General features: G+C 37.2%; 1 protein-coding gene across 1 annotated transcript in view; it reads left to right on the top strand.

Moving 5' to 3' along the window:
* Window positions 1-26,281, top strand: part of LOC149535593 (GDA1/CD39 nucleoside phosphatase family protein) — a 125,888-nt gene that overhangs the window by 30,846 nt on the left and 68,761 nt on the right. Inside the window, exons 3-4 of the mRNA XM_089807252.1 lie at window positions 14,517-14,629; window positions 21,424-21,531. Coding sequence (XP_089663378.1) covers window positions 14,517-14,629; window positions 21,424-21,531 — 221 coding nt within the window. The remainder of the gene's footprint in view (window positions 1-14,516; window positions 14,630-21,423; window positions 21,532-26,281) is intronic.

Raw genomic sequence — 26,281 nt, 5'->3', positions numbered from 1 at the left:
GGAAATTAATTATCATTCATATAACTGATTGAAACGCCATGTCTCAAGTATATTATCGATTTGTATTTAGGGATTATTAGTTGTAGATTATTATTGCATGTTTCATATAGGATCTCGATCGAGCATTATTATCAGTGATCATTTTTAGATTGGATATTTATTTATTTGTGCAAGATCAAAAAAGTTTGAACTTAATAAGCATTTGTATTTGTAAAGTAATAAATCCCAATTAGAGATCGAGTGTCTAATTTGATATGAAAAGGCACATTCACGAGACATGTCATGAACAGACATGTCCTTTCATGGGATGTGTTTCTTCTATGAATACTTAATGCAGATCCAATCCACAAAAAGAGACATCGAAATCAATAGATGTTCTGCTTTTTGGGGATCTAATGCCACTAGTTTAGTTTCAAACCTGTGTACTTATATTATGTATTTTTCAATATTGATTTAGCATCGGTTTTAACATATACATTAATTAGACTTAAACCATTAACTATACATGTTTACCAAAGCATATTCTCTTCACTAATTACTTGATCATTCATCTGATAACATTATGAAGAGTATGGGGTTCTTTTATTCATCATACATATTATCATTATCATCGTCTAAATACAAGAAAATATATAATACCATCATCATAACTTCATTCATCATTTGAAATAATACAACATGTTCACATAATGCCTTCATTTCTCCTAGAGATACACTTTACCCTTTTACATAGCTTTTCAATTCATGAAATATCACTCAAATTCACAGAGATATAATATGCTAACCATATAGAATAGTCCAATTGAGATACATATTAAGTAAAACACAGAACATACCATTCATACCACAATACCAGTAGGCGAAGAAATGATTTCTTTATTAATACCAAAAATCAACATGAGTACATTGACAACGTTCCAACTTACAAGTACTTATAGAAGGGTCGGTTCCAACCAACCGATATATTCCCTCACCCTCTATCTATCTCACCCAACTAACTATAACAAGTACTAAACACAATAGTTACTTTATTCCGACTACATCTATCCCCCCAAAAAAAGAGAAGTTGTCTTCTAGACGACTGCGGAAGATGAAAACAACAAAAACAAACTTTGACTTCAAGAAGAAGTATGGGAAGACATCCTTGTGCTTGGCGCTCCCCGTAATCGTTGCAAGTCCCGTTTAGCTGTTTTTTATTTTGTCCGCACACCTTGCAACACCCTTAAAGCGTCCATCTTTTTGGTTTCTGCTATGGCAAGCTTGCTATCCAATTCAGCTTTCTCTATTTTCCAAGCTTCCTGCATGGTAACTTTTTCCGCTTCCCAGTTGCCTTGAAGTTTCTGCCTTTCTAGTCCCCATGCCTTGGCTAGGCTTTTTTTCTGTTGAAGTTCCAGGAAAGTTCCCCAAAAGGCAACTTTCATAGCAGCAATTGCATCCATGAGAGGGGGCAATTGCTCCGGCCTAGGGGAAATGATAGAACTGCTTGTCCACATAGTGGCCATGTCTTCCTTTGAATATGAACCCTGTGCTAAGAGTTCCCAATCTGCATGGCAATCAGTCCACATAAATGCAACCAATGCTTCTGTTGCTGTTAGGATAGCTTCCAAATTTTGAGACTTAGCCTACTGCATGAGCTCCTTGGTAGAATGCTCCATGGCATGCAACTCAGAGAAAAACACTTCTGCCTTGGTGGCAAAAGAAGCTGTGTTTGGAGGTTCCCCATGCTCGCTTTGTATCTCTACTCGTTCCTCTGCAATTCCTTGGAGAGGGGAAGACACCATGCCTTCTTCCTCAAGTAACTTGTCAGCCTCCTCTAGGACCGTGTCTGCCATAGCCCCAGGTGTCATACTTTCTTGAGTGTGGATTTCCTTTTGCTGTTGATCCGTTGCTCCTACTAGCTGTACTACGAGAGCAACTAGATGTACTACTTCTGGCCCTAGAGGTGTTTGCTACTTTATGGGCACACTTTGTTTTGCACCTCAAATCTATGACTATAGTACAGGAGTGCTGTTTCAGAAAGATAAGTGGTGCCATCTTTGGGAGTGATGCTCTGGAAGCCCCCCATGTTGGAATTTGTTGCCTTCCACCTGTTCCTTCCTTGACTCTTGCCTGATTTGGATTGGAATTATCTGTTGCATCACTTCTGTCGGGATCACAAGGCGAGTTTTGGTAAGGCTCAAGAGGTTTTGATACTCTTGTTGGAAGTGGCCCCTCCGTAAGTGGTAAAAACTAACCGTCTGTGGAGTCCCCTGTAGATGACTTAGGTGGACCTCTGCCTCCTGTGAGTCAGATGAAGATGAATCGGTATCGCTGCCCTCTTCTTCTAAACTTGTGTCATCCTCTTCCTCTTCTTTGATCACCACTGTTTGTTTGGGTTTCTTTTTCTTTGGTTTGCCGCCATTGTGAGAACCTACACCCATGGTATCCATATGGAGCCAGTATGTCACAGCCGGCTTGTAGGGCTCCACTCTATTAGCCGATACCAGTGTTCCTCGGCGCTCATTGCTCACCTGAGTGTGTACCACTTCTAAAAATAAGGCTATGGCATGATGAGGCATGTAGAAGGCTTTGTGTTTCAGCCCCATGAATTCTCGAAGCCTATCAGAAAGAAATTGAGCCCAGTTATATGCTTGTCCTTTGTAAAGACCCTCCACGACAAGCAATATCCAAAGGGCAATGTCAGGAGTGCGGTTGCCCATTGTGAGCTTGCTTCTTACCAAATCTACAATACATCACCATTCATCATTTACAATGAATATTTTCTTGAGACCCCTACTGTTCTTCAAAATTCTGTCCCATTCCAAACTTGTAAGATCTTTTCGGCACATTAGTTTTAACCACTTCTTGTCTTCTACTGTCATCGGGGTTTTTTCTAGTTCCTGCCCTCTATGGGGGATTCGAAAAATCCTACTTATTTCTTTTGCTGAATAAGAAACTGTCACCTGTTGGTGGAAATATTGTACAATAGATTTATGACATGATTTCTCATACCTTGTGATTAAATTCCATAGTATAGGTTCAAACTCTTTCAATTCAAAAATCGGCATGAAAATGATTTTATCTATCTTTGCTGTGCATAATGCCTTCTTTAGAGGATGATTCGCCTTTGCTTTTTCCCACCGAGTCCTGCACTTGCTTCCCATCACACTTTCAAATGTAATATTCTCAGTCGTGACTGTGATTTTTTGTGCCACTTTCCCTTTGCTTTTGGTCATATTCCTTACCTCCGTTGGTTTCAATGCCCCAAGTTTCTTCTTTTTGGAGTCAATAATGTTTCCTCTGCTCGATTTCATATGCTTAATTTCACCATTGTGTGTTGATGTGTCAGTTCCTAGATCTCTTTAACTGTTTGTATACGCCACTTGTACAAATTGTACCAATCGTTCTTGTGATGTGACTGCTTGCAACAAACTTTCATGGGTGAAAATGTGGTACAGACTAATCGTTAGTAGGGCCTTTCTTTTGTCTTAGAATTGATAGGTACGACTGCTTGTAATGCCTTCTGCCATTGTACGAATTCCTCACATACGAACTTTACCTCTTCCTCTCGTATGGATGTTGCCTTAGGTACAGATGTTACCTCTTCCTCTTGTACGGATTTTGCCTTACATACAAATGCCTTCCAAACTCCCACTATCACTTGCTAGATGGAAATCCCACATGCTATTGTTTTCAGTACGGATGTCAATGCTTGTTGCTGTTGTACGAATGTCCTCCGCTGCCGTACGAATACCTGCCACTATTGTACAGACACTTGCTGTATGTGTAGTTATCTTACGGATATCTGCACTCCCTTCGTACGGCTAACCCTTTCGTATGCCTTCCTCCTATGCTTCCCTCCTGTGGTACTGATGTCTGTACGATTGTTCCTTCCTTTTCTCGTACAGGATGTACAGTTGGTGCATCCTCCACTGCTATGGTAAGTATGGTTTGTAACTTGCTCTCTTTATATTGACTCGGTTTAAGTTTTCCTCTTTCATTAATCTTACTTTTTGTTTTGCGAACTTGTTCTTTTTCTGTACTTATAAAATAGGTGCGTGCTAATTTATTTCTCTCCTCATATGCTTTTAACTTAGACCCATTTACTAAGTCTCTGATAGGTTTATTATATAAAGTAGATAAATTTATTGCTCCATTCTCCTTTATCTCTGATATTCTAAATGGTTCTAGCCATCGGACTTTAAATTTTCTTGGCTTTATTTCATTTTTCCCATTATACCTTAGTACCAGTTGTCCTTGTTTAAAATTCATTTTTCTCAAATGCTTATAATGCCAAAATTTTCGCCTTTGCTGGGCCACCGTTGTACTCCATTGAGCAGATGTCCTCCTTTCGTCCAGTTTGAGTAAAGTACATAGTCTTTCCTTGAGGCTCTCCTCATCACTCAATTTGTTTTGAATTGCCACCTGTAAACTTGGTAATATATGTTCCATTGGCACCACCACATCTTGTCCATACATAGATAAGAGGGAGTGTGTCTGGTGGTGGCCTTGTACATAGTTCTATATGCCCAAACTACCATAGGAATTCGTTCTTCCGAGTGTTGCCCTTCTATACCACAAGTTTTATATAGGATTGACACTATTACTTTGTTAGTGGCCTTTACTTGGCCATTTGCCCTTGGATAATAAGGACTCAAGAAGGAATGAAAAATTATAATTCACAAAATGTACTCCTCTATCAATTGTCAGTTGGAGTGGAATCCCGAATCTCGTGACTATTTACTCATACAAAAATCTAGTGGTGCTGAGAGTAGTGTTGTCTGGAAGAGCCTGTAATTCAGCCCATTTGGTTAAGTATTCTGTTGCCACTACTATGTACTTACACCGATGACTTTTGCTTACCAGTAAGGGTCCTACAAAGTCTAGTCCCCACCGTTCAAATAATTCTTGTGGTTGGGATGGAAATAGTGGCATGAAGTCTCTTTTGAGTGGTTTGCCTGCTCTCTGACAAGTGTCACAACTCAATATCCATTCCCTCGCATTTGCATACAATTTCGACCACCATAGTCCTGCCAAGAGTACCTTCCTCGTTGTAGTATTTGGTCCCATGTGACCTCTCGCCAGACCTTCATGGGATTCTTTGAGAACACCTGGAATTTCTTCCTTCATCACACATATATGCAATATCTCGTACGGTCCCATTTTGTACAATAATCCTTCAATTAGTTGGAATGTGCTGCTTTTTAAGGCAATTTTTCTCCTCTCCACTCTAGGCATTTCTTTTGGGAAGGTTTCTGTTGATAAGTACTATCCAATTTTTTCGTACCATTGAGGTAACACGGCAATCCGAAACAGGTGCACATTTGGAAAGTCTTTGCACACCCCATTACCAAATGCTTCTTCTAACTTGATTCTGGACAATTGATCAATAATTACATCATTTCTTCTTGGACGGACTACGACTTTGAATGTAAATTCTTATAGTAGAATTAGCCACCTACTTTCGCGCCCTTGGATCACTGGCTTGTTCACTAAGTACATTAGTGCTTGGTGGTCAACAAAAAATGTAAAGGGTGTAGCTAATAGGTAATGTCTGAATTTTTGCACCGCATACACCATACCTAATGCTTCCCTCTCTGTAGTACTATAGTTACGCTCAATTTTGGATAGGAGCCTGCTTGCAAAATATACAGGATGGTCAAGCCCTTCCTTTCTTGTTTGTGCCAAAGTAGCACCAATTGCATAATTGGAGGCATCTACATGGACACAAAAGTCTTTGTCCAAGTAGGGGTATATGAGAATAGGGGCCTCTACTAATCTTTTCTTCAATTCTTGGAAGGCTTCTTGAATAGGGGCTTCTTGCTCTTCCTTCCACCCAAACTGCTCTCCTTTCTTGGTTAATTTCTCCAGTAGCATTGACATTTCGGCAAATCCTTTTATAAACCTTCTATAGTATCCTACATGGCCTAGAAATGATTTGATACCTATTACGTTAGAGGGAACTTCCATTTCCAAGATCACTTTGTTTTTATTAGGATCTGTCTTCAATCCTTCTTTGCACACAGTATGCCCAAGAAGCCTGCCATGTGAAACCATAAACTTGCATTTTTTCGGATTGAGGGCTAGTCTTGCTCTTCGACATTTCTCCATGCATTCTCCAAGGATTCTGAGGTGTTGCTCTTGCCTATTGTAAACCGACTAGTCATCCAAGAAGGCTTTGAAATTCCCCATTGACATATCGTCAAAGATATGCAGTATAATTCTTTGGAACGTGGCTAGTGCATTGCATAGCCCAAAGGGCATCCTATTATAGACATATACCCCGTACTTAACCACAAATGTTGTTTTTAGCTTATCTTCCTCCGCAATGCTAATCTGATTGTACCTTGAAAATCTGTCCATGAAAGAATACATCTTATGTTCAGCTACCTCCTCCAGAATGCTATTAGTAAATGGAAATGGGGAATGGGTCTTTTATTGTCACTGCATTCAAACATCTGAAATCAGCACATATCCGAATTTGAGCACCATCCTTAAGTGATATGACTATGGGAGATGCCCATTCACTTGTTTGCACTTTAAATATTATCCCTGCTTCTAACATCTTTGTGGTTTCTTCCCCTACCCTTTCTACATAGTTTTTAGTCATTCTATAAGGTCTTTTTCGTATTGGTCTTGCTTCGGGTACCAATGGAATCCGATGGATGCTTACCTCCGGGGGTACTCCTTTCAAGTTTTTGTACGTCCAAGCAAAGACGTCCTTATACTCCAAGAAGTTCTAAAGGTTGCTGCTTTCAATATTGAGTTCCAATCATCTCCTATCTATATTTCCTTAGGTTGATTTCCTTCTCTGAGGTTTATCGCCTGGAGCGTGGCCTCTTCGTATTCCACCCTTTTCTCAAAATTATGTGCATGTGTCTTGTTGAGAGTTGCCATCCCTTCCTTATACTCTGTGTACCCTTTTGGGTATTGTTCCTCCGGCTCAGATTCTTGTACTTCTAGCATATTACATTCTGCATGGAAAACTTCAGGCTCCCATCTGCTAGTGAAATAATCCATTAAGGGAAATTGTGTCATCTTCTGAGCATTCCCCTAATCTAAGTACTCTTCTTCATCTGGTTCCATCCCCCCATAGTCTTCTTCTTTCGAGTTTGATGCCAAGTCCTGACTTACTGACTGGTTCTTGAGGTATATGATATGCTTTCTTCCTTCGGACTCAATAGATAGAGTGTTCCATTTCTAGTTATAAGTAGCTTTTGCTGCAACCAACCTTCCCCTTCCTAATAGAGCATTGTATCCTTTCTTCTCTAGGGTGATAACCACAAAATCGAGAAAAATTTGTTGCGTCCATTTATGACTTTTTGTCCCATCAGTGTTCCTATACTCTTGATTCCATACTCTTGATTCCATGTTGGTCTGCTCCCACTAGTCGAAATGCTGGTGGCTAGAGTGTAGGTTTCCTTATTTCCTTCCATGTTTCTTCTGATAAGACATTTATGTTGGAACTTCCATCCACAATAGTATTTGAAAGTTTGCACCCTTGTATCTCCATCTCTACTACCTCTGGTGTTCTCCCTATCCCTATGGTGAATAGGGTATTGTCTTTTGTCTGTACTTCTCCCTCCTCTTTCTTTGAGGTTATCCCATTTGGGTTTGCCCTCTGTGTTAGTGCTACCTACAGTTGGGGTAATGTTTTTAATAAATCACCTATTTTCATTGGGATAGTAGTTTCGAGTACTTGTTGCCCAATATTCGTTACACCCCTATTTGAAGTAGGCTTTTCTGGCTTTGTCTTTCCTTCCTCTCTCATACTATCTTGAATGTGTTTCTTTATTTCCTGAAATCTTTAGGTCTCCATAGTAGCATCTGGATAGGTTAATTTTTAGGCTTGCATCCTGGTGACTGCAAGAATCTCGCCTTCTAGATCTTCAATCTCTAGCATATTTACCCCCTTTTGTCTCAGGCAATCTACATCCTCATGATTGCCTGGTCCACACCATTTGTAGAGCATCCCTCCATTTTGTCTTCCTTTGCTTTGACAATCTCGTGCAAAATATCCCCATTCTTTACATCTCCTACATTGAATCATCGACCTCCCCTTGGAATCATACTGGAGTGGCTGCTGCGGTGTGTTGTTATTGCTATTGTTGTTGCTATTATTGTTACTTCCTCTCTTGTTATTTCTATATCCTCCTGGTGAGGCTTCTGTATTTGTGTTCTTCGGCAAAGTGGAGGGAGGTGTAGATTGCCCCCCTTGGGTTAGGAATACTTGAGCGCTCCTTGTTTTCAAATTATAAGGGCAATCTTTAATTGCGTGCCCCAGTACCTGACAAATCTCACAAAATGCTTTCTTCGGGCATGCTCATTTTGTAAGGCCTTTTTCACACTCAGTACACCAAAGTTCTCTCCCTTCTTTCTTTTCTTCTTTACTCCTTGCCACTTCATCAAACGCCTCAGGTCTTTTCTCAGGGCTTGAATGGTTTTGGATTCTTCTTCGCTCTTCTCTGAGCTTTCACTTGCACTTCCATGCCTTCTTGCCTTGGAAGTTTTACTCTCGCTTTCTATGTCCATGGCACAGGTACATGCATCTCCAAAGGTCGATGGTGGGACTATCTTCATCTTTTTCTTGAGAGACGGTGTTAATCCTTTGATGAACCATTGTTCCTTTAGTCCATCTGCCGGCTTATTATCTAGTTTCTCTATCCGCTCTTTCATTCTTCTGTTGTAAGCTTTGACGGATTCACTCTTCCCTTGGCTTGTGTTATAAATCTCTGTTACTATTTCATCATCATCTCTTAGAAGTTTGAATTCTTCTTCGAAAGCTATGAGGATTTTATTCCATGTGTTTTTCTTTGCTACCTCCAAATTCGTATACCAATCAATTGCAATACCCCTTAATATGGCTAGAAAGGTTTTTAAACATTTCGCTGTGTCATTTTGCCCATTTGCTTGTCATATGGTTATACATGTTTTATAGTGGCGAGCGGGGTCCTTCGAGCCGTCTCTTGTGAACCTTGGTAATTTTTGTTTCTCTGTTGCCATTATGTGAACACCTCTCGTTGGAACACCTCCACTCGATGGAACAGTTCCTCCCTATAGAGTACTCTCTCCCGATGGAACACTCCCTCTTGACTAGGAGTTCGTTCTCGAGGAGGAACTACTGAAAGTATCCCCTTCTTGACTTTGCTCTTGTCTAAGGTCTCTCCTTGTTGGTGTCTCTGGATTTTTGTATCCCAACTTCCTTGTTGGTGTCTTTGAGATGACCAAATTTTCTATACCTTCGATTGTATGCTTGATCAACCCTTCTTGGATTCTCGTGGAATCCCCTTGTCCTCCCTTCCAGTTACAACATCTCTCCTACTAGTGCTTGAGACATAGTACCCTCAAAGCGACTTCTTCCTCAATTTCTTCTCCTTGTACCTGCCTGGGATATATGTTTGGAATCAGGGGCATGAATCGTTTTATTGTTTGTTTCCTTTTTTGGAATCTTCACATTCTTCGCACTCCCTGGTCCTCCTTTTCATAAATTGTTGTAGTACTTGTTGTCTCCTCCGTTCCCTTTGTGTCTCAGCTCTTTCCTCTTCCACTTGTAACAAATTTCATGCTAACATGCGAAAAAATCTCTCCCAGGAGATCGTACACTGCTGGTGGCACCGAAAGTTTTTCATGTATCGTACCTTCAAGGACCGTTCTCTCACAGGCTTCCCTTTGTATGTACTAATCGACCGCAACTTCCCAGGGCATTACCAGATCACGTGTCAACTGATCTTCCTTGGTTATTTCCTCCTCTTCCCCATCACTATTTGTCACTTGGATGAGCGGTACAAAGGGTATTCCCATTACTCCATCCTGCCGACCTCCAGGTTTGGACTTAGGCAATGGCGCCAAAAATGTAGAGTGGAAATATCACTCAAATTCACAGAGATATAATATGCTAACCATACAAAATGGTCCAATTGAGATAAGTATGAAGTAAAACACAGAACATACCATTCATATCACACTACCAGTAGGCGAGGAAATGATATCTTTATTAATACCAAAAATCAACATGAGTACATTGACAACGTTCCAAGTACTTATTGAAGGGTCGGTTGGTTGGAAACCAACCGACACATTCCCTCACCTTCTAACTATCCCTCCTAACTAACTATAACAAGTACTAAGCACAATAGTTACTTTATTCCGACTACAATACATATACATATGAAATTGTACTTTCTTCAAGAGTTTACATTTCAATATTACATTGATTTCATCCAAGAAAATTTAGCATATAGGCTTTAAAAAATATTTTTTAACAACTACTCAACAGGGATCCACATAAGCCATCCATATGACCTCGAACAATGCCTCGAAAATATTTTACCACCCAACCATGTGGAGCCATAAATGGTCCACTCCCCCGAGCTAGGAGATAGGACCATGATCCACATAGGTTCTAGGGAAATCTAAGGCTTATATCCCAAGATCAAAATACAAGGATAATATAAATCCATATGAAAGCATAATGCCAAATGAAGACAAAAAAAGAAGTGGATGACCAAAGGCAAAAGCATATGTGAGAGGTTTGACCACATATAGGTGAGTGTCATCATACATTCCTATATGTTGGGATCAGCCTCCTGAGCTAAGGATCATCCCGCAACACAGAATGTCCTTATTGCGAGTACTTCGAGGGCATTTACGACGTGCTATAGTACATTTCTATAATGTTGAGATCAACCCCTAGAACCAAAGACCATCTTGCTGCATAGAATGTCTTCTCCCCGAGTACTCCAACGTGCACAATATGCAATTATCTTGATTAATGTGAATTCTCAAACCCCCATAACCCATTAATTTTATTAATGTTTCCACTTGATTTCAAAAAACTCACATGTAGAGCCAACCTACATAGGGCCCTGATCTTTAGCACATATGATCCTCTAGCGCCCGCTTTTGAGCCCCAACACCTATGGTGAGCCACTCACCTAGGGTCTCTACCCTATTCACCAAAAAGAAATCAAAAGCCATAAAGAGTTTTAGAACACAACAACCTAGGGTCCTAAACCCCTAGTCCAAACCCTAACTCATACATCGCAACATTTTCACATGAGACAACATCACAAAATCATAAAGATATAAACAACTTGGTTTTCCATTGAACCACAAAATAAGTCTCTATTGACCAAAACAAGTTCATTTGAAGTCTGCTTCAATCTGTCAGGAGGGAAAACTGGTTTAGGGAACATTTCTAGGGTCCCATACCCCTAGGTCAATCCACTAAACCCTAATTCATTACATGGGCAATAAAATTTAACAAACACATATCAAACACTTTGCAAGCCTTAATAGAATGAAAATCACATTCCCAGAAAGTAAAATGCCTTAGATGCAGATACAAAGTCACAAAATATAAAAAGGACAAGCTGATTGTTGATTTCTGAAATCTGGCCAAGTCAAAGATTTCTTAAAAGCCTCAAAATAAATAAATATTTATATTAACTTCTATGAGGCTGAAACCTATCTCAAAAGGTGCAGGATGTATAACATAAAATGTAACTTTTTAAAGTATAATGCTACTTATACTTAAATGTTCATTTTATTTTATACTTTGACGCTGAAAACATTCTCTGGAGGTCAAATTGGTTAAGTTTCACTATTGTTGCACTTCCATCTATTACTCTTGTGCTTTTATTTGATATTCTTGGGCATTCATGCATTATTGCTGCGCTTTTATGCAGTATACCTGCACATCCATGCAATATAGCTGCGCTTTTGTTCAATTTTATAAAATTGTGCAACTATTCCTTATTGTTGTGCTTTTGTTTCATAAAGCAGCACTTTTTTTTTCTAAGGCTGCTCTTTTGTTCAAGGTGACAAGTAGATTGGGAATGCACAAAACTGCGCATTTGTTCTAGGGAATACAAAATATATAAGGAATGTGAGGAATTGAATTTCCAGATTGGATCTGGCAAGTGGTCCTTACCCATGGGAGTTCACTTCATCATATTCGCCTTTACAAACATAGTGCAAAATACCCTAAGGCCTTCTAGGAGCGATAGGATATCATTATACAAAATACATTTCAAGTTATAGGAAGTAAATGCATACATGAATAGAATTTTATGATCTAGTCTTCGCATTATTGTTTCTTCATAATTAAGAGGCCTTTTATCCAGGAAATAGAGAGAAGGACTGAAGTTTCCTACTTGGTTTTCGTGAAGGTTGAGGGAGCTTGCAGACGCGGTGGAATGTCTACCAAGACCCCCCATCTTTTTCTTCCTCCTTGTCTTCCCGTGAGTTCCTCTAAGCTATCGTTGAGCAATTTGGTATGATCATCCTTTGAATTTAATACCAATTCTAAAATTTTCCAACCTTCACCTATGGTTTTTGTTCCAAATATTTCTCATGTTTTGGTTTCTCGGGAAAGCTCCCTTTTTATAGGAGCAAATTGTTGTTTCCAATTGGTTGCATTCGTTGGCAACAATTTCCTACTATGGTTTGATTAATTAAGTCAAACTGTATTTAATTTTTTAATATTTTTATTTTAGGTTCTAACTAGTTAATAGGTTTTCTAGGCTATCAAGAATTTTCTACTCAAAGAAATCCTATAGCACAATGGTCAAGACACTTCCCTATCATTCATAAGGTCAAGGGTTCAACTCTCATGGCCTTTTACTAATTCTCATTTACCAAATTATCCCCTAATTACAAGTTATAACCTATTTCCTTTACTATGGTTCTAGAAGAACACATTAGGTGAGGTGGTAGGTGGTGGGTTTAGAAGGTGGAAAGTCTAGGTTTGAATCTCAAGAATGTTTTAGCATAAATCTCCATTGTTATTTTTATTGCTCTTATTTCTTTTATTCAATTAACTTGTGTCTATTTATTTTATTTTATCTATTTACAAAATTATTCAATTAAACTAAGAGTCACTAAGTAGTGTAACTAAACTAATGTCACACATATATTGAATTGTGAATGTATATTTATTCAGGCATATATGTGTGCATCCATGTATACTCGGATAAATATACCTAATTAACCTATACAACATCATCACGAAATCAATATCACATAAATCACAAATAAAGTATGCATAAAACCACCAGTATAGAAAATCAAATGTCGCAATACCAAATTAGATGTAAAATCCCCAAAAGATCCCCAATTGGTAGCTGACTCTCTAATTAGGAATTCTAAGCCCTGGGTGCCTATATTGATCGTGGTTCCATCTCCTTTTCAACAACAATTGGTTCGAGGATTTTGAGGCACGTTCAAACCTATGTAGCCAGGTGGAGTCGATGCTTGGTACCTGTACAGACCTGCATCACCAATCGACGAGATACAATACATATATCTATATACAAACAATGACATGCAAGGAAGGAGGAGTGTGACATCATGTAGATCTCCCAAAGAAGTGACTATGACTACCTGCCCTCATCCAGAAGACATGCCAAACAGAGTGAACGCACACATATATGTATATAAAGCACAAAGGGTTAGCTGTGTTAGCTTAAAACCAAATCATAATTATAAATTAGTAGTATCCATAAACAATATGTTCAACCAAGGTATTTGAAAGCATGATACCGAATAAGAATTCTAAGCAACATATCTAGCATGATTTATGGTACAATATATTTATCTCCTAAGAGTACTATTAGGGAAACACCTTAAATGTAAAACATGAACATATGCCTGATGCAAAGCATCATAAGAAAGCTCTAAATAGTTTTACAAGGATGTGTGTTAAGGATAGAGGTATTTATAAACATATTATATCATAGGAATCTAGTTGATTCAACTGCCTTTAGGAGGTTTCCTGGTAGGTAGGTAGCATTGTGAAGGTTCTTGCAGTTTTATTTATGCTTGTATTTGTCAAGATATGAAATCAAGGGTATAATAAATAACTTTATCTCCCAAAATAGCCCAAGTATACTTATACTATCTCCAAGCTCCACTAATACTTGTCAGGATTAGAGGGGTATTACAGAAGCAGACAAGCAGCCAGCTTAAGCACACAACCAAGTAGCTCAGCTAGATAACAAAGTAGCTCAACTGGAAAACCAATCAACTCAACTAGACAACCAAGCAGCTCAACCAAGTAACCAAGTAGCTCAACTACAACCAAGCAGCTCAACCAAGTAACCAAGTAGCTCAACTACAACCAAGCAGCTTAAGCACACAACCAAGTAGCTCAACTGGAAAACCAATCAACTGAACTAGACAACCAAGCAACCAAGTAGCTCAACCACAACCAAGCAGCTTAAGCAGACAACAAGGCAACTCATTCCAATTCTCTCTTACTGAGTAATCCTCTGAAATCTACAGGACCTTGATCATCGACCTTTGACATCAATGACAACATATTCAACTAGTAGTCGAGTTCCAGTTTTTTGGTTTGCCAAGTCAATTCTGATTTCTAAGTAATTCTGCTATGATATAATCTAATTTTGTTTGTGTTAAGATTTATAATTTGACAATTTACATTGTATTATTAATTGTTGGCTGTGTTATGAATTCTTTATCCACCTTTGAGTATTGTGCTGGCTGAAGAGCACTATTATTTCTTATGAATAATACAGGTGCAGATGAAGGAATATTTGCATGGGTTGCTGCAAATTATGCACTTGGTACTCTAGGAGGAAACCCACATAAGACGACTGGAGTAATTGAACTTGGTGGGGCATCATTTCAGGTTTTGTTAATCTCTTGTCTTAGCACAATTCTCAATTTTATGCAGTGCTTTTGTTTTATTTATCCATGGCAATTGAGTAACCTTTTATATGATATTTTCATAATGATATTTCACTTTCTATCATGATTCGTTTAGGATTATGAAAATTCTCCCAATTTTCTGGTCAATTTTGCATTCTGTATTTTTTAATTAAATGTTTGTAGATTTGTTTTAAGAAAATAGCTGATTTCCTGATTTTTCTTGTTTAAACTTTTAAAAGATCAGAACTCTGAAAACAAAAATCTGCAAGCAAAGTTTCTGTTCTGAAAGATTTCAAATGATCAGAACTCTGAAAACAAAAATGTGCAAACAAAGTTTCTGTTTTGATCTTGCCTCCAATGACCATTTGTTTCTTCTCTTTTGTTTCTTTCATACAAAGGATTTTTATGCGAATTATTGGAAATGAACTCTTTATTTTTATGAGGAGGGTTATATTTTGATGACTTACCAACCTCTTGGTTCTTGTTGTCATCAGCCTTTTTTGGAGTGACGATCTCATCCCTTCTTATTCCAATCCTCTCCAACATTTCACTAGGAACTCGTCTTAAGGCCTTGGCTGCCTTTGTGGGTGAGATGCTACATAGTATTTGAAAGGCCACATCCAGTTTATGAGCGTCTTCTTCATTCTCCTCATCTTCTTCTTCTCTCACTTCATCTTCAACATGATAAGTCTCTGGCTGGTTTTCATCATTAAGTGTTTTTATGTTAAAGAATGGATTTCTTTCTCTTTTTGGAGTTTTCTCACTTGCTTGTTCATCATTCTCAATTCAGGGCCCTTTCTCTCTATCAACAAATCTTCTATATCCTGTGAAGAACATATCTGAGGTCTGTTTCTTCTTGCTTCGATTTCTCTTCTTGGGACTCCACTCTAAATACTCCTCCCCTGTGTGGACTGATCTTCCCCACATATACTTCACTGATAAATGCCTTAAATTCTCCCTTTTTTCAACATGAAGAGTTTGATCATTCATAAGACAGGAATTTCCCATAGAGTCGCCACCTCTATCAAGATGGCTACACTAGTGACAGGAATTCTCCCTTCTTTTATGTGGACAGCAGCTTAAAAAAAAGGGAAATATAATAAAATTCAATGGGTACTTTTTTTTTTTTGATAGGTATAATGCCAGAGCCTTGATTATGTATTAAGCTTGAGTAAACTCGAATCCAAGACCTCCCAAAGTAGAGGCTCACAATGAACCATTATGTTATAGACTCTTACCTTTCAATACATGTATTCAGTTCTTTCTTTCTTTGTTTAAAAAATATGTAATAGTGTTAATGTTATAATTCTGTTAGATAAATTATATTATATATATGAGAGATATAATATATGACAAATATTATATATGGAATAATTAACTTATATTAAGAGTGATATATATATATATATATATATATATATATATATAATCATTATATTATATTGAGGGTATATTAATTGTGTTATATCGATAACTAATGTAATTTAATATATTAAAGAGAAATGTGTCTTCAAGAGGCATGCCTATTTATATCACATATATATTCATTCATATAGTAACTTGGAAAACACATAAAATATCCACAAGTGCTATTACAAGTTACAGAACAGGGCATTCGATCCTATTTCACTAACATGGTATCAAAGCAGGTTCCCTACCTACCTGTGAGGCTTGAAGATTAATGAAAATAAAGAGTTAGCATAGGTGAACAAAATGTATTTGTAGAGGATGCCATCCATCCCTTAATCCCTTGTTTGCGATGAAGTTTATGGAGAAATTGGAAATTTTCTTATGTTGGGGTGTGGCACTGTATTTTTTGTCTGAGAAAGAAGAAATTAAATTCGTCTAGATCATGCACAAACAATCAAATATTGATGACTTTGTGGAAGTTTATCAATAGCTTAGATATGTTTTGGTTAATGGTTTACGTTTAGACATTTATTTATTTGTGCCTTACATGGATTTCATAGCTTGAGTTGGAGTGTCGAGCCAGATCGATGTAAATGGTGTCCTTGGGTTTCTTTCGTTGTGGATGTCAAAATAGAAGCATAGATTGCTCAGGAAGAATGATGATCTGATCGTATGCAAGTCTTTGTGGTGATCATACCATCTCAACATAGAGAGGTGGTGAGGAAGAGAACCTTCAATCTCATTGTAGTCCTCGAAACTTTCATTGTTGAAGTTGAGGTAATCAATATAGCTTTTCAGACCATATCGCAAAGCCAGACATACAGAGGCAAGCCAAAATACAGCAAAAGTACATAGAGCCCCACAATGATACTAATAAACAGTGGGGTGAAGACTTTTCTAGAAAATGCTCTTTTGTCGCTATAATTGCAACTGCATCCACATCGGCCCACATCATCACTACTTTGTGATGAAATGGGAATGATGTTATGCACCAAAATAAGCACGAGAATGGTCTTGAAATGAGTCACAAACCTTGTTCCTACAATTGCCACAATTATTATCTTCTTGACATTTAGAATGAATGAGAATTCTATATTTACAACAAACGAAGGTTAACATAACAAGTCATAAGGATACATCATAGCAAAGGCATTATAATCAATATAAATGGGCGACTTAAGGAATCAGCATGTGGATAACAATAATAATGATCTGCTATCATTGTATTCTGTGGAAGTGAAGAATATGAAAGACTTAATAGAAAAGAAAAGAAAACAAAGATTATATGACTCAATGATATTGATGGTATTAATGAGACCAACATGTTTAGTTGTTGATAAGCATTGAGAATCTTTACAACACAAGATCTAAGACAATGTCTCCAGTGTTAGGATTTCTTATTCGAATGCAACAATATTATTGTTTCAAGATAAGATTGTTGGAATGATTTACTGAAGTGACTATAACAAATAAATGAAAGGAATTGGTGATAGATTTTGAAAAGGTATTGGATCAATATATTTGCCATTTGGACAAATATATCGACCATTTTAGTAGGTTCTAGAGACACTAATTTATTAAGGAAGGACATCAAGTGCTTGAACCTGTCATAGAAACTGTAACAAGAGACATAGGATTTGATGTGTTGGTTCAAGATAGACGAGTGGTCGTGACTTTGAATAGTATCAAAAGTTCTCTTTGTTCCTCTTAGAATATGGAAGATGATGTTGAAACTGTGTGAAAATTTATGGCGTGTTGACAATTTATCGTGTTGGGACATTCCTACATTATCGAGAAAGATGTATAGGTGTTTTTGAGAAAAATATCGATATCATCTATTGTGCAGAGGAGGGTGTCTACTATCGATGGGTATTACGCGTCAAAGAATGTTGGTTGAAGAATTAGCCTAAGAAACAAAATCTAGAGTATCGTTCAAACATGTATTCTGAATGAAGTCTTATTTAGGTTCATGATCAAGGCTTAGCATTAAAACCAAGCAAGAAATCAAAATAAAGGTAAGCTTCCATGGATCATATCCTATATGATGAAGCCATTTGAAATACTTGGTATTAAACAAAATTGTGGGACACAACTATATGCACGAAAATACCATGCTCAAATTATGAGCTATAATTTGAAAGTTGAAGCAAAAGAACTCAGTAATACATGGCTGATTATTGATTCTAAAGTATTGATCATTGTGGGTGCGCCTCACATCTGTGAACTCTTATGAGAATGAATGTAAGAAGTTTGTCATATTTCACGTGATGCTTAAATTGTTCGAACAATATACAAATGGGAATTTTACATAGTGGGAGGAAATAATAAACAATGTTCCATTCCCACTTGAACTATATTTAGAGAAGAGATGTTTCATTCTCAAATTTCTATGGACCTTCATGTGCAGATAAGTATTTCTCATCCTTCAATATTACACTCTCTTATTTTTACTTCTATGTGTGAGATATAAAGAGTCATTTGCCTTAATCTTTTCCTTTGTCTCTGAGGATGTCCTTGCTGTAAAGAGGATTGGAACATTAGGCATGCTACCAATACTGTACAAACTCAATCTTATGATAGCAGCTCCAAAGAAGCTGTGATTCATTAATCATCTGATGATTATGTTGAATAATGTGAGGCTCTTGAAGAAAATATCGTTGATGATTATGATTATGAGAGGGAGTCTAACAGTTCATTAGAGGTAGCCTTGGAGAAAGAGAGTGAGCATAAAATAAATGCTTCAAGCAAACTTTTGATGATCTTGGTTCAGAAGGAGTAGACCTTGTTGATGGATTCTCCACTAGTCAAAAACTATAACAGCTAAAGGACTATGATTCATGGGATAAAGTCTCATGTATGTAGGCTAGAAGGCCTTATGATATCAGGATACCCATTGAACTAGGGAAGCATAACATGACTTGCTACCACGAGGTTAGAAGGATGATAACAGATTCAAAGGAATTCTGACACTTCATCGGAGAGAACCCTATGCTAAGAGGTCAGAAAAGTTGATATCAAAATAAGAGGTAGAAACCTTATTCTCTGATATGTTTTATGGTGAATGTTGTGACAACACCACATGATAGTATTCGTGGCGACTTCATGCGAACTTTTGATGTCATACATGTATGAGCCTGTCCGTTGTGTACATCATGAAGAAGTGATGACTTTTAAATGATTATCACTTGTATTCGGAGTTATTGAAAGGTGATGACCTTACAATAACTTGTATCATGATATACATTTTGTGTAAATGTTGAAATAAATCATGAAAGGCTTTATCTTATAAATCAACAACTAGGCGTTAGATGTTATTAATTTAACTATCTACGAGTTGTTGGTATAGATGTATTTTAGGTACTCGGTGAATATCTTGCCTTGATATTTTGATAGGCTATTACCACATTGAGTACATGATGAATATCATTTAGTTGATGTTTTGATAGGCCATTACTCAGAGTACTTGGTGAATATCATTTGATTGATATTTTGATAGGCCAATGCTCATGTTACCTAATATGATATCAAATAGTAATTGGTGAATATCATGTATTGATATTCTAATAGGCCAATACTTATATGATATCATATACTAGAAATCTTCTGATCAAAGATTTCCTATATGTATTATTTTTAAAATATTACCTATGGCGTAATATCTATGTGTTTTATCCTTCTTCATTAAGAGGGAGTGTTAATGTTATAATTCTATCGGATAAATTATATTATATATATGATATATATAATATATGACAAATATTATATATGGAATAATTAACTTATATTAAGAGTGATATATATATATAATCATTATATTATATTGAGGGTATATTAATAAGTTAATATATTAAAGAGACATGTCTCTTCAAGAGGCATGCCTCTTTATATCACATATATATTCTTTCATATAGTAACTTGGAAAACACATAAAATATCCACAAGTGCTATTACAAGTTACAGAATAGATCAATCGATCCTATTTCACTAACAAATAGACACCAGGGACATTAATGTCTCCAGGTCATTTTCTCTGCACAAGTCACATTTCTTTTGAGGATGACCCAGTGGACGTATATTGACTAATCACCACATACCTGAAATGAATAAGTCAGAAGCATAACCAGGAAAACCTGTGTAACCCTGGTTTGAGATTCGACATGCACAGTTTTTCTATTCTCATTAATGCCAATTTTCGTTTGTGGTCATTCCAAAGACTAGGCTAAATGTACATTGTCTCACAAAATTTAAAAGTCTACTTAGTGCAACTTAGCTGGTTCTAAATTTATGCTCTTGAAGGTGGTAGATATGCTTCGCTACAATCTATATGAGTCTTAGATTGGTGATAGAAGCCATTTTATATTATAGTAATAATAGAAGATGCAAGTTTTGATGTACGTAGACATTCAAAGACACATCTATATGCAAGAGAATGCAGTATGCATGTGAAGATGGAAGAATTAGTTAGGCAAGTTGCAGATGAATATAATGCTACATGAAGCTAGTGTATGGACACATAAAATGGCATTTAGTGATCTATTCATATCCCTTGTTGAATATTTGGTTCGACATTTATATCTATGTTAGGATTGCACTCTAAATGTTTACATGGGTGTCACTGCATGGCAGGCATATAGAGGGATTCAAACACAACATTGTGTGTGCCTTACATCTGAGGAAGTATATCATCAAGACTAAACCAAAGAAAGGGTTTTGCATGTTTATTCTAGTACACTATTGAACAAGTTGTAGCTATATATCTTTCTATTTTGTTGATGAATAATACAATTTAACAAGTTTACATTTAATTTGAACTAGAGAGAGAGAGAGAGAGAGAGAGAGAGAGAGAGAGAGAGTAATTATTGGTGATAACTGAAAATTGTGGACCTTAAGAGATTTAAATAATTCTGGCAGTAGGCAGGCAGGCTTGTCCACCATGGACATGCATATCTACACCTGTACATTTTGATCACCTAATACCAATATAATATTCAAACATAGTTTTGCATGATGAAACATAATGTTGTTTTCTTATTAATGATCCAAAAACTCATTAGTCATTAGTAAATGAAGTTGGCAGAAGCCTGTAATTATAAGCCAAGATTCCCATGTACCATTCTTTTTTAATTTCATGATTGATGCTGTTAGGTATTTCAACTATCTTCTTATGCATCAATATGGGTTTTGCGAGTTTATATGTGAAATATTTAGATTTCCAATGTCATGCAGAGCACCATTTTCTGCTTGTTCTTTTGAGTTCATTTAGAAAATTAATTGTAACCAGCAGTGCTAATTGAAATTATTTATTCACGCTACTCATAATTGTTAAACACGGTCATATTTATTTTGTGCATCTCCAAACTGCAGGTTACATTTGTACCAGAACAAACACCTGGCCCTGATGATTTGCATATTTTAACGTTGGGAGGAGTTACATATGATCTTTATAGCCAGAGCTTTCTTCATTTTGGTCAAGTAAGTTGCTTTGAGGCTTCCCAGCTCCAAGACTTTTTGTTTTTCCTTTACAAAGCCATTTTATGTTTTGACATTAAGCATCTAAAAGTCAGGTCCTTTGAGGAATATGTTTATGCATCATGATCAAACAGTTTCTGCTGCAGATACTGAGATGGTCTAATGTATGACAACCTTTTAGTCCTATACTCTAGTGGTCACAAAAATGTGTTATGATTGTCGGTATGGCCACAAAGGCGGATTTCTATCTATTTCTGCAGAATTTCATTATTACTGATTCCTTTAGGTACAATTCCTTTTTGTCTCATACCATAAAATAATAAATATGCATTGCTTTGTTAAGATTTGCCTGGGAGTAGAGATAAACAGCAATAAGGAAGAACAAAAATAAATACAAGAGACACATGAGATTATCCTGGGAAAACACTTCTACTTGAAGCCAAAAACCCAGCCACACAACAAAAATACCAGTTTATTGATAAAAAAAATGTTCAACTGTACACTGCTTTTCACTTGATACAATATAAAAAATAAATAAAAAGACTCTTCATTATACAACTGAAGGCCTCTTCAAATTCCAATATGCAACTCTTCATATTCCATACGCTTACCTCTTCGCATAACTCATGATGCATGTCACTTTATATAATATTATTTTAAATATTACAAATGTCTTTTTCAGTTGAAGATGACCATAGCAGTCATAACGGTTATATTTCTATTTCATAAAATCAGAGATAAAGATCTCTATTGCAGTTACCATCTTCAACACTCCCTCTTAGCAAGAGAGATCTTTAGTATGACAGTCACACATAGCTGCAATCAAAGATGTTAATGATAAATTCTCATCACATAGATTCTCATATAAAATACATGCTATCTCAGCATAACATAATTCACCATACTTACTTTATAAGCACATAAAATATGACTTCCACCATGCCTATTCGTAGAGGGTGGTCCAAGGGCTTTCCCTTCTAGCAAATAAGAAATTTACTAAATTTATCAGTCATGGACTCTCTCTATATGAAATAAAAGAACAAGTAAATTATTAATATTCAAAAATTATGGAATCACTCAACATGATAGGCTTGCAAGGATCACAACCAGCTTAGATCACGGACTCTCGCAATGTGATGCTGCCATGGAATCCCTCAATATGATAGGCTTGCAAGGATCACAGCCAACTTACATCACGAACTCTCTCAACGTGATGCTGTCATGGAATCTTTCAACATGACATCCAACTCCCATCATGAAATCTCTCAACTTGATGACATCATGGATTCTCTCTACATGATGTTCACTATGATTTCCCTCATAAGTGAAAGAGTTATCATAGCTATTTTTGTTAAGATATAGTAGTGTGTGTCAGAATTATTATTCTTGCCATCATCAAAATCATCTTTGCATTTAACCAAAACTGTCCATATTGTGCTAAGTCTGGAATCTGATCAAGTTTCTTAAACAAATCATTTCTACTTTGCTTAAATCGATCTAGCACTGATCGTGTCTAACACCTAATTAAGATCAGGGCTAAAGAAAAATTATATTTTGATAAATAATGAACACCTGATTAGAATTGGGGCTCTTTGACATAACAATTCATTGTGCCTCTTCACACTGAATAGGTATGTCCACCCATCCTGTGACCTTACAAGGTGTATATATATGATCGGAGGCAAGGGATCAGAACCATAGTTCAACTTCTCGCTCTCTGCCACTTCTCGGCGAAGCCAAATTTTTTTCCCTCAGCAAATATCGGAGAGAAATCGGCAACTTCTTGGGAAAATATCGGGAACCTAAAAAATAACTTTAATTTAATTAAAAATGCATTTTTTTCACAAAATTCAATAAGTAGATGCATGTAATGAATCAGTAAATGACTAAACAAACCAAACAAGTTGATCTAGAGATATAAAATGCAATAAGTAACAAAATCACATCCTCATGTGGAATGTCGATGTAGTCATAGACTCTGAACTCCGAAACAAGCTACAAATAGTAAATACCGAATTGTCTTTGTCAAAATATAAATAAATACAAATGTCAAGTTCAATTTGAAACTAGTCTACATCTTTCTCTTACCCATCCCATTAGTTCTAGTAAAAACTATGGGAGAGGGAGGGGGTCTAGCAGCTCTAGCCGTAGAAGTCGTTTTTGTTGTTGCTAGTGTTAGCCCTGGCAATGACTCCTCATCATCCTCATCCTCATCCTCACTATCACTGTGCTCGCTATCACTATCCTCCTCCTGAATGTCATCTAGTCCCACTGCAAAATCACCCTCCTCCATAGCCTCCCTCTCCAACTCATTTATTTCATCCTCAATGAATAGTGAAGGCTGCTCCTGTGCTATCCAATCGTAAAAAGGATTTATGTCATCTAGATCAAGTGGCTTAGTTGCTGCTGCCATTACCTTTCTTATGTGCAACTTGAGGTTATAATGCAGAAAGACAAGGTCATTTAGGCATTTTTGTGCCAACTTGTTCCTCTTCTTTGTGTGAATAGATTCAAACAAGCTCCAATTACGCTCACAACTAGATGAGCTACAAGGCTGACATAAGATGTGAAGAGCAAGCTTTTGTAGATTTGGGACTTTACCACCCCAATTTCACCACCAAGCATCTGCAAGATAAATATTAAAGAGTTAGAAAGCAAGATGAGAACTAGTTTTTATAGCTTATTTATCTACTTAGCATGCATGTGAGAGACTCCAAATTCCAAATATTGTACCTAGGGTCTGAGTGTGTCTGCCTCTCTTTGCCAAGGCTGAGGAGAATAGTTTGCCCATTGCATTTTGATACACTTCCATCTTAGCCACAATGAGGTCTCTCACCGCAATGTCAAGTACCATCCTTTGCATGCATTCACTAAAGCCCTTCATGACCTCTCCATTGGGATTTGCATATGATGGAGAGAAGCGGTAACAAGGGTTGACGAAATGCCCCACTGCATGAATTGGTTGATGGAGCTGATTGCTACACCTTCTATCAATAATATCCCATAAGGGCTGAAATTTTAGGCCCTCTCCCCTGTACTTATTTCTTACAGCCTCTTTCGCCCTATCCATGGCCTCATAAAAGGAGCCCATTGGGGTTTGTTCCCCATCTACCAAGCAGAGAACTCTAATCAAGGGCTTCACCACCTACAATTGAAAAATAGAAAACAATTATTAATTAGAGAGTAAGGTTATAAATTAATAATGAAAGACTTGATTAATAAGTACAAAAAGAAATTGAATTTTGAAGTTTCCAGGTTACATCCACAATCTCTGTAGCTCGATCAAAAAATTGGATGTCAAACACAATGTGTGTAACACTTCGCTCATCGACCTTCTTTGAATAACTTGACTGTAGCCATTTTGTACACACAAACATCTACTTCAAAGGATTCATATGATGAAGAACACTTTGCAACGTTAAAAAAATCGTTGCAAATCTTGTGACTGCGAGTCTAACCAACTCCTTGTCTTTGGTGTAGTCTCTCATCAAGTGAAGGACCCAAAGGTGATTGCAGATATATTTTGTTATCGTCCTTACTTCCTCTACAACCGGTTTCACCCAATCCAATTTCCCTATATCCTCCAAAAGAAGGTAGGTAACATGTGCTGCATAAGGAGACCAAAAGAGTGTGTTATGCTTTTGTTGTAAGATCCTACCCGTTGCCACATATGCCACTGCATTGTCGGTTATGATTTGCCCCACATTTTCAGCGCCAACCTCCACACAACATTCTCTAGCATTCGAGCCAAAGTCTCTGCCGTCTTTATCTTGTTCGAGGCATCCAAGGATTTAAGAAAGACTACTTGATCCTTGCAAGAAACTAGAAAGTTGATGATGGTACGGGTTCTTCCATCCATCCATCCATTTGAAAGTATGGTGTAGCCATACTGTTTCCATTCTAACCATTGCTCTTCAACCACATCTTTACCCCTAGAAACAACATCTTTCAACAATCTAGAAGCAAAAAATAAAAAATGACATTAAGTACATAACTTTGATTAAGAAAAATTACTTTCAACAAAAACAAGTAAATTGTAAAACTGTAAAAGTATTAAAGTTTGAAACAAGTGAAGTACCTCTCACTCAAGGTTGTAGGAGTAGGTGGCTTGTAGCCCTTTCCCGCTACTGTGCAGCTAGTCACAAAATTCATAAAATATGGACTTGCTGCAACATTAAAGGAGAGCTTGTTAAAAAACAAAAAATCAGCACATTGAATGTCAAGTTGTTCATGCACATCACGGTTCCTTCCAGTACCATCCAATGATGGTTGTGCTCTAGGTGTGTTTCTATGCACACAATAACCATCAATAGAAGAGTTTTGTGGTCTACTAGAACCAGCAGATGTGGAAGTTGAGCCCGAGGACGTGCCACGGGTAGGTGTGTTCCTTGCGCAGATCCGTGGGCCACGAAAAGAGCCCACTATCCCCTCAAGTGCTTCTTCTTCATCAAGGGTGACTGAGATACCTATTCACATGACACGACCCACATCATTTCATTATGAATCATGATAATTGTTTTAGCACAATCATTAGTCTTGATTAGAAAATAATAAATGATTCTTAAAAGGAAACATACCTTGCGATTCGTAAATGGCCTGCCCTCATGGCCAATTTTCTCCTTCCCTTTTCAACTTCTTCCCTTCTTTGGCACTAAGCAAAGCAATCATTTCCCTTTTTATTTCCTCTATAGTCGCATCACAAATCCTTGTGTCACACTTTTCTATACCAGCAAGGTGGTGCTTCAAACGAGAT

The sequence above is a fragment of the Cupressus sempervirens genome, chromosome 10 (assembly GCF_028749045.1).
Source record: "Cupressus sempervirens isolate cs-2001-9-10 chromosome 10, ASM2874904v1, whole genome shotgun sequence".
NCBI classification, from domain to species: Eukaryota; Viridiplantae; Streptophyta; class Pinopsida; order Cupressales; family Cupressaceae; genus Cupressus; species Cupressus sempervirens.
The sequence above is the reverse complement of the archived record's forward strand: the minus strand, read 5'-3'. Positions and strand labels throughout refer to the sequence as shown.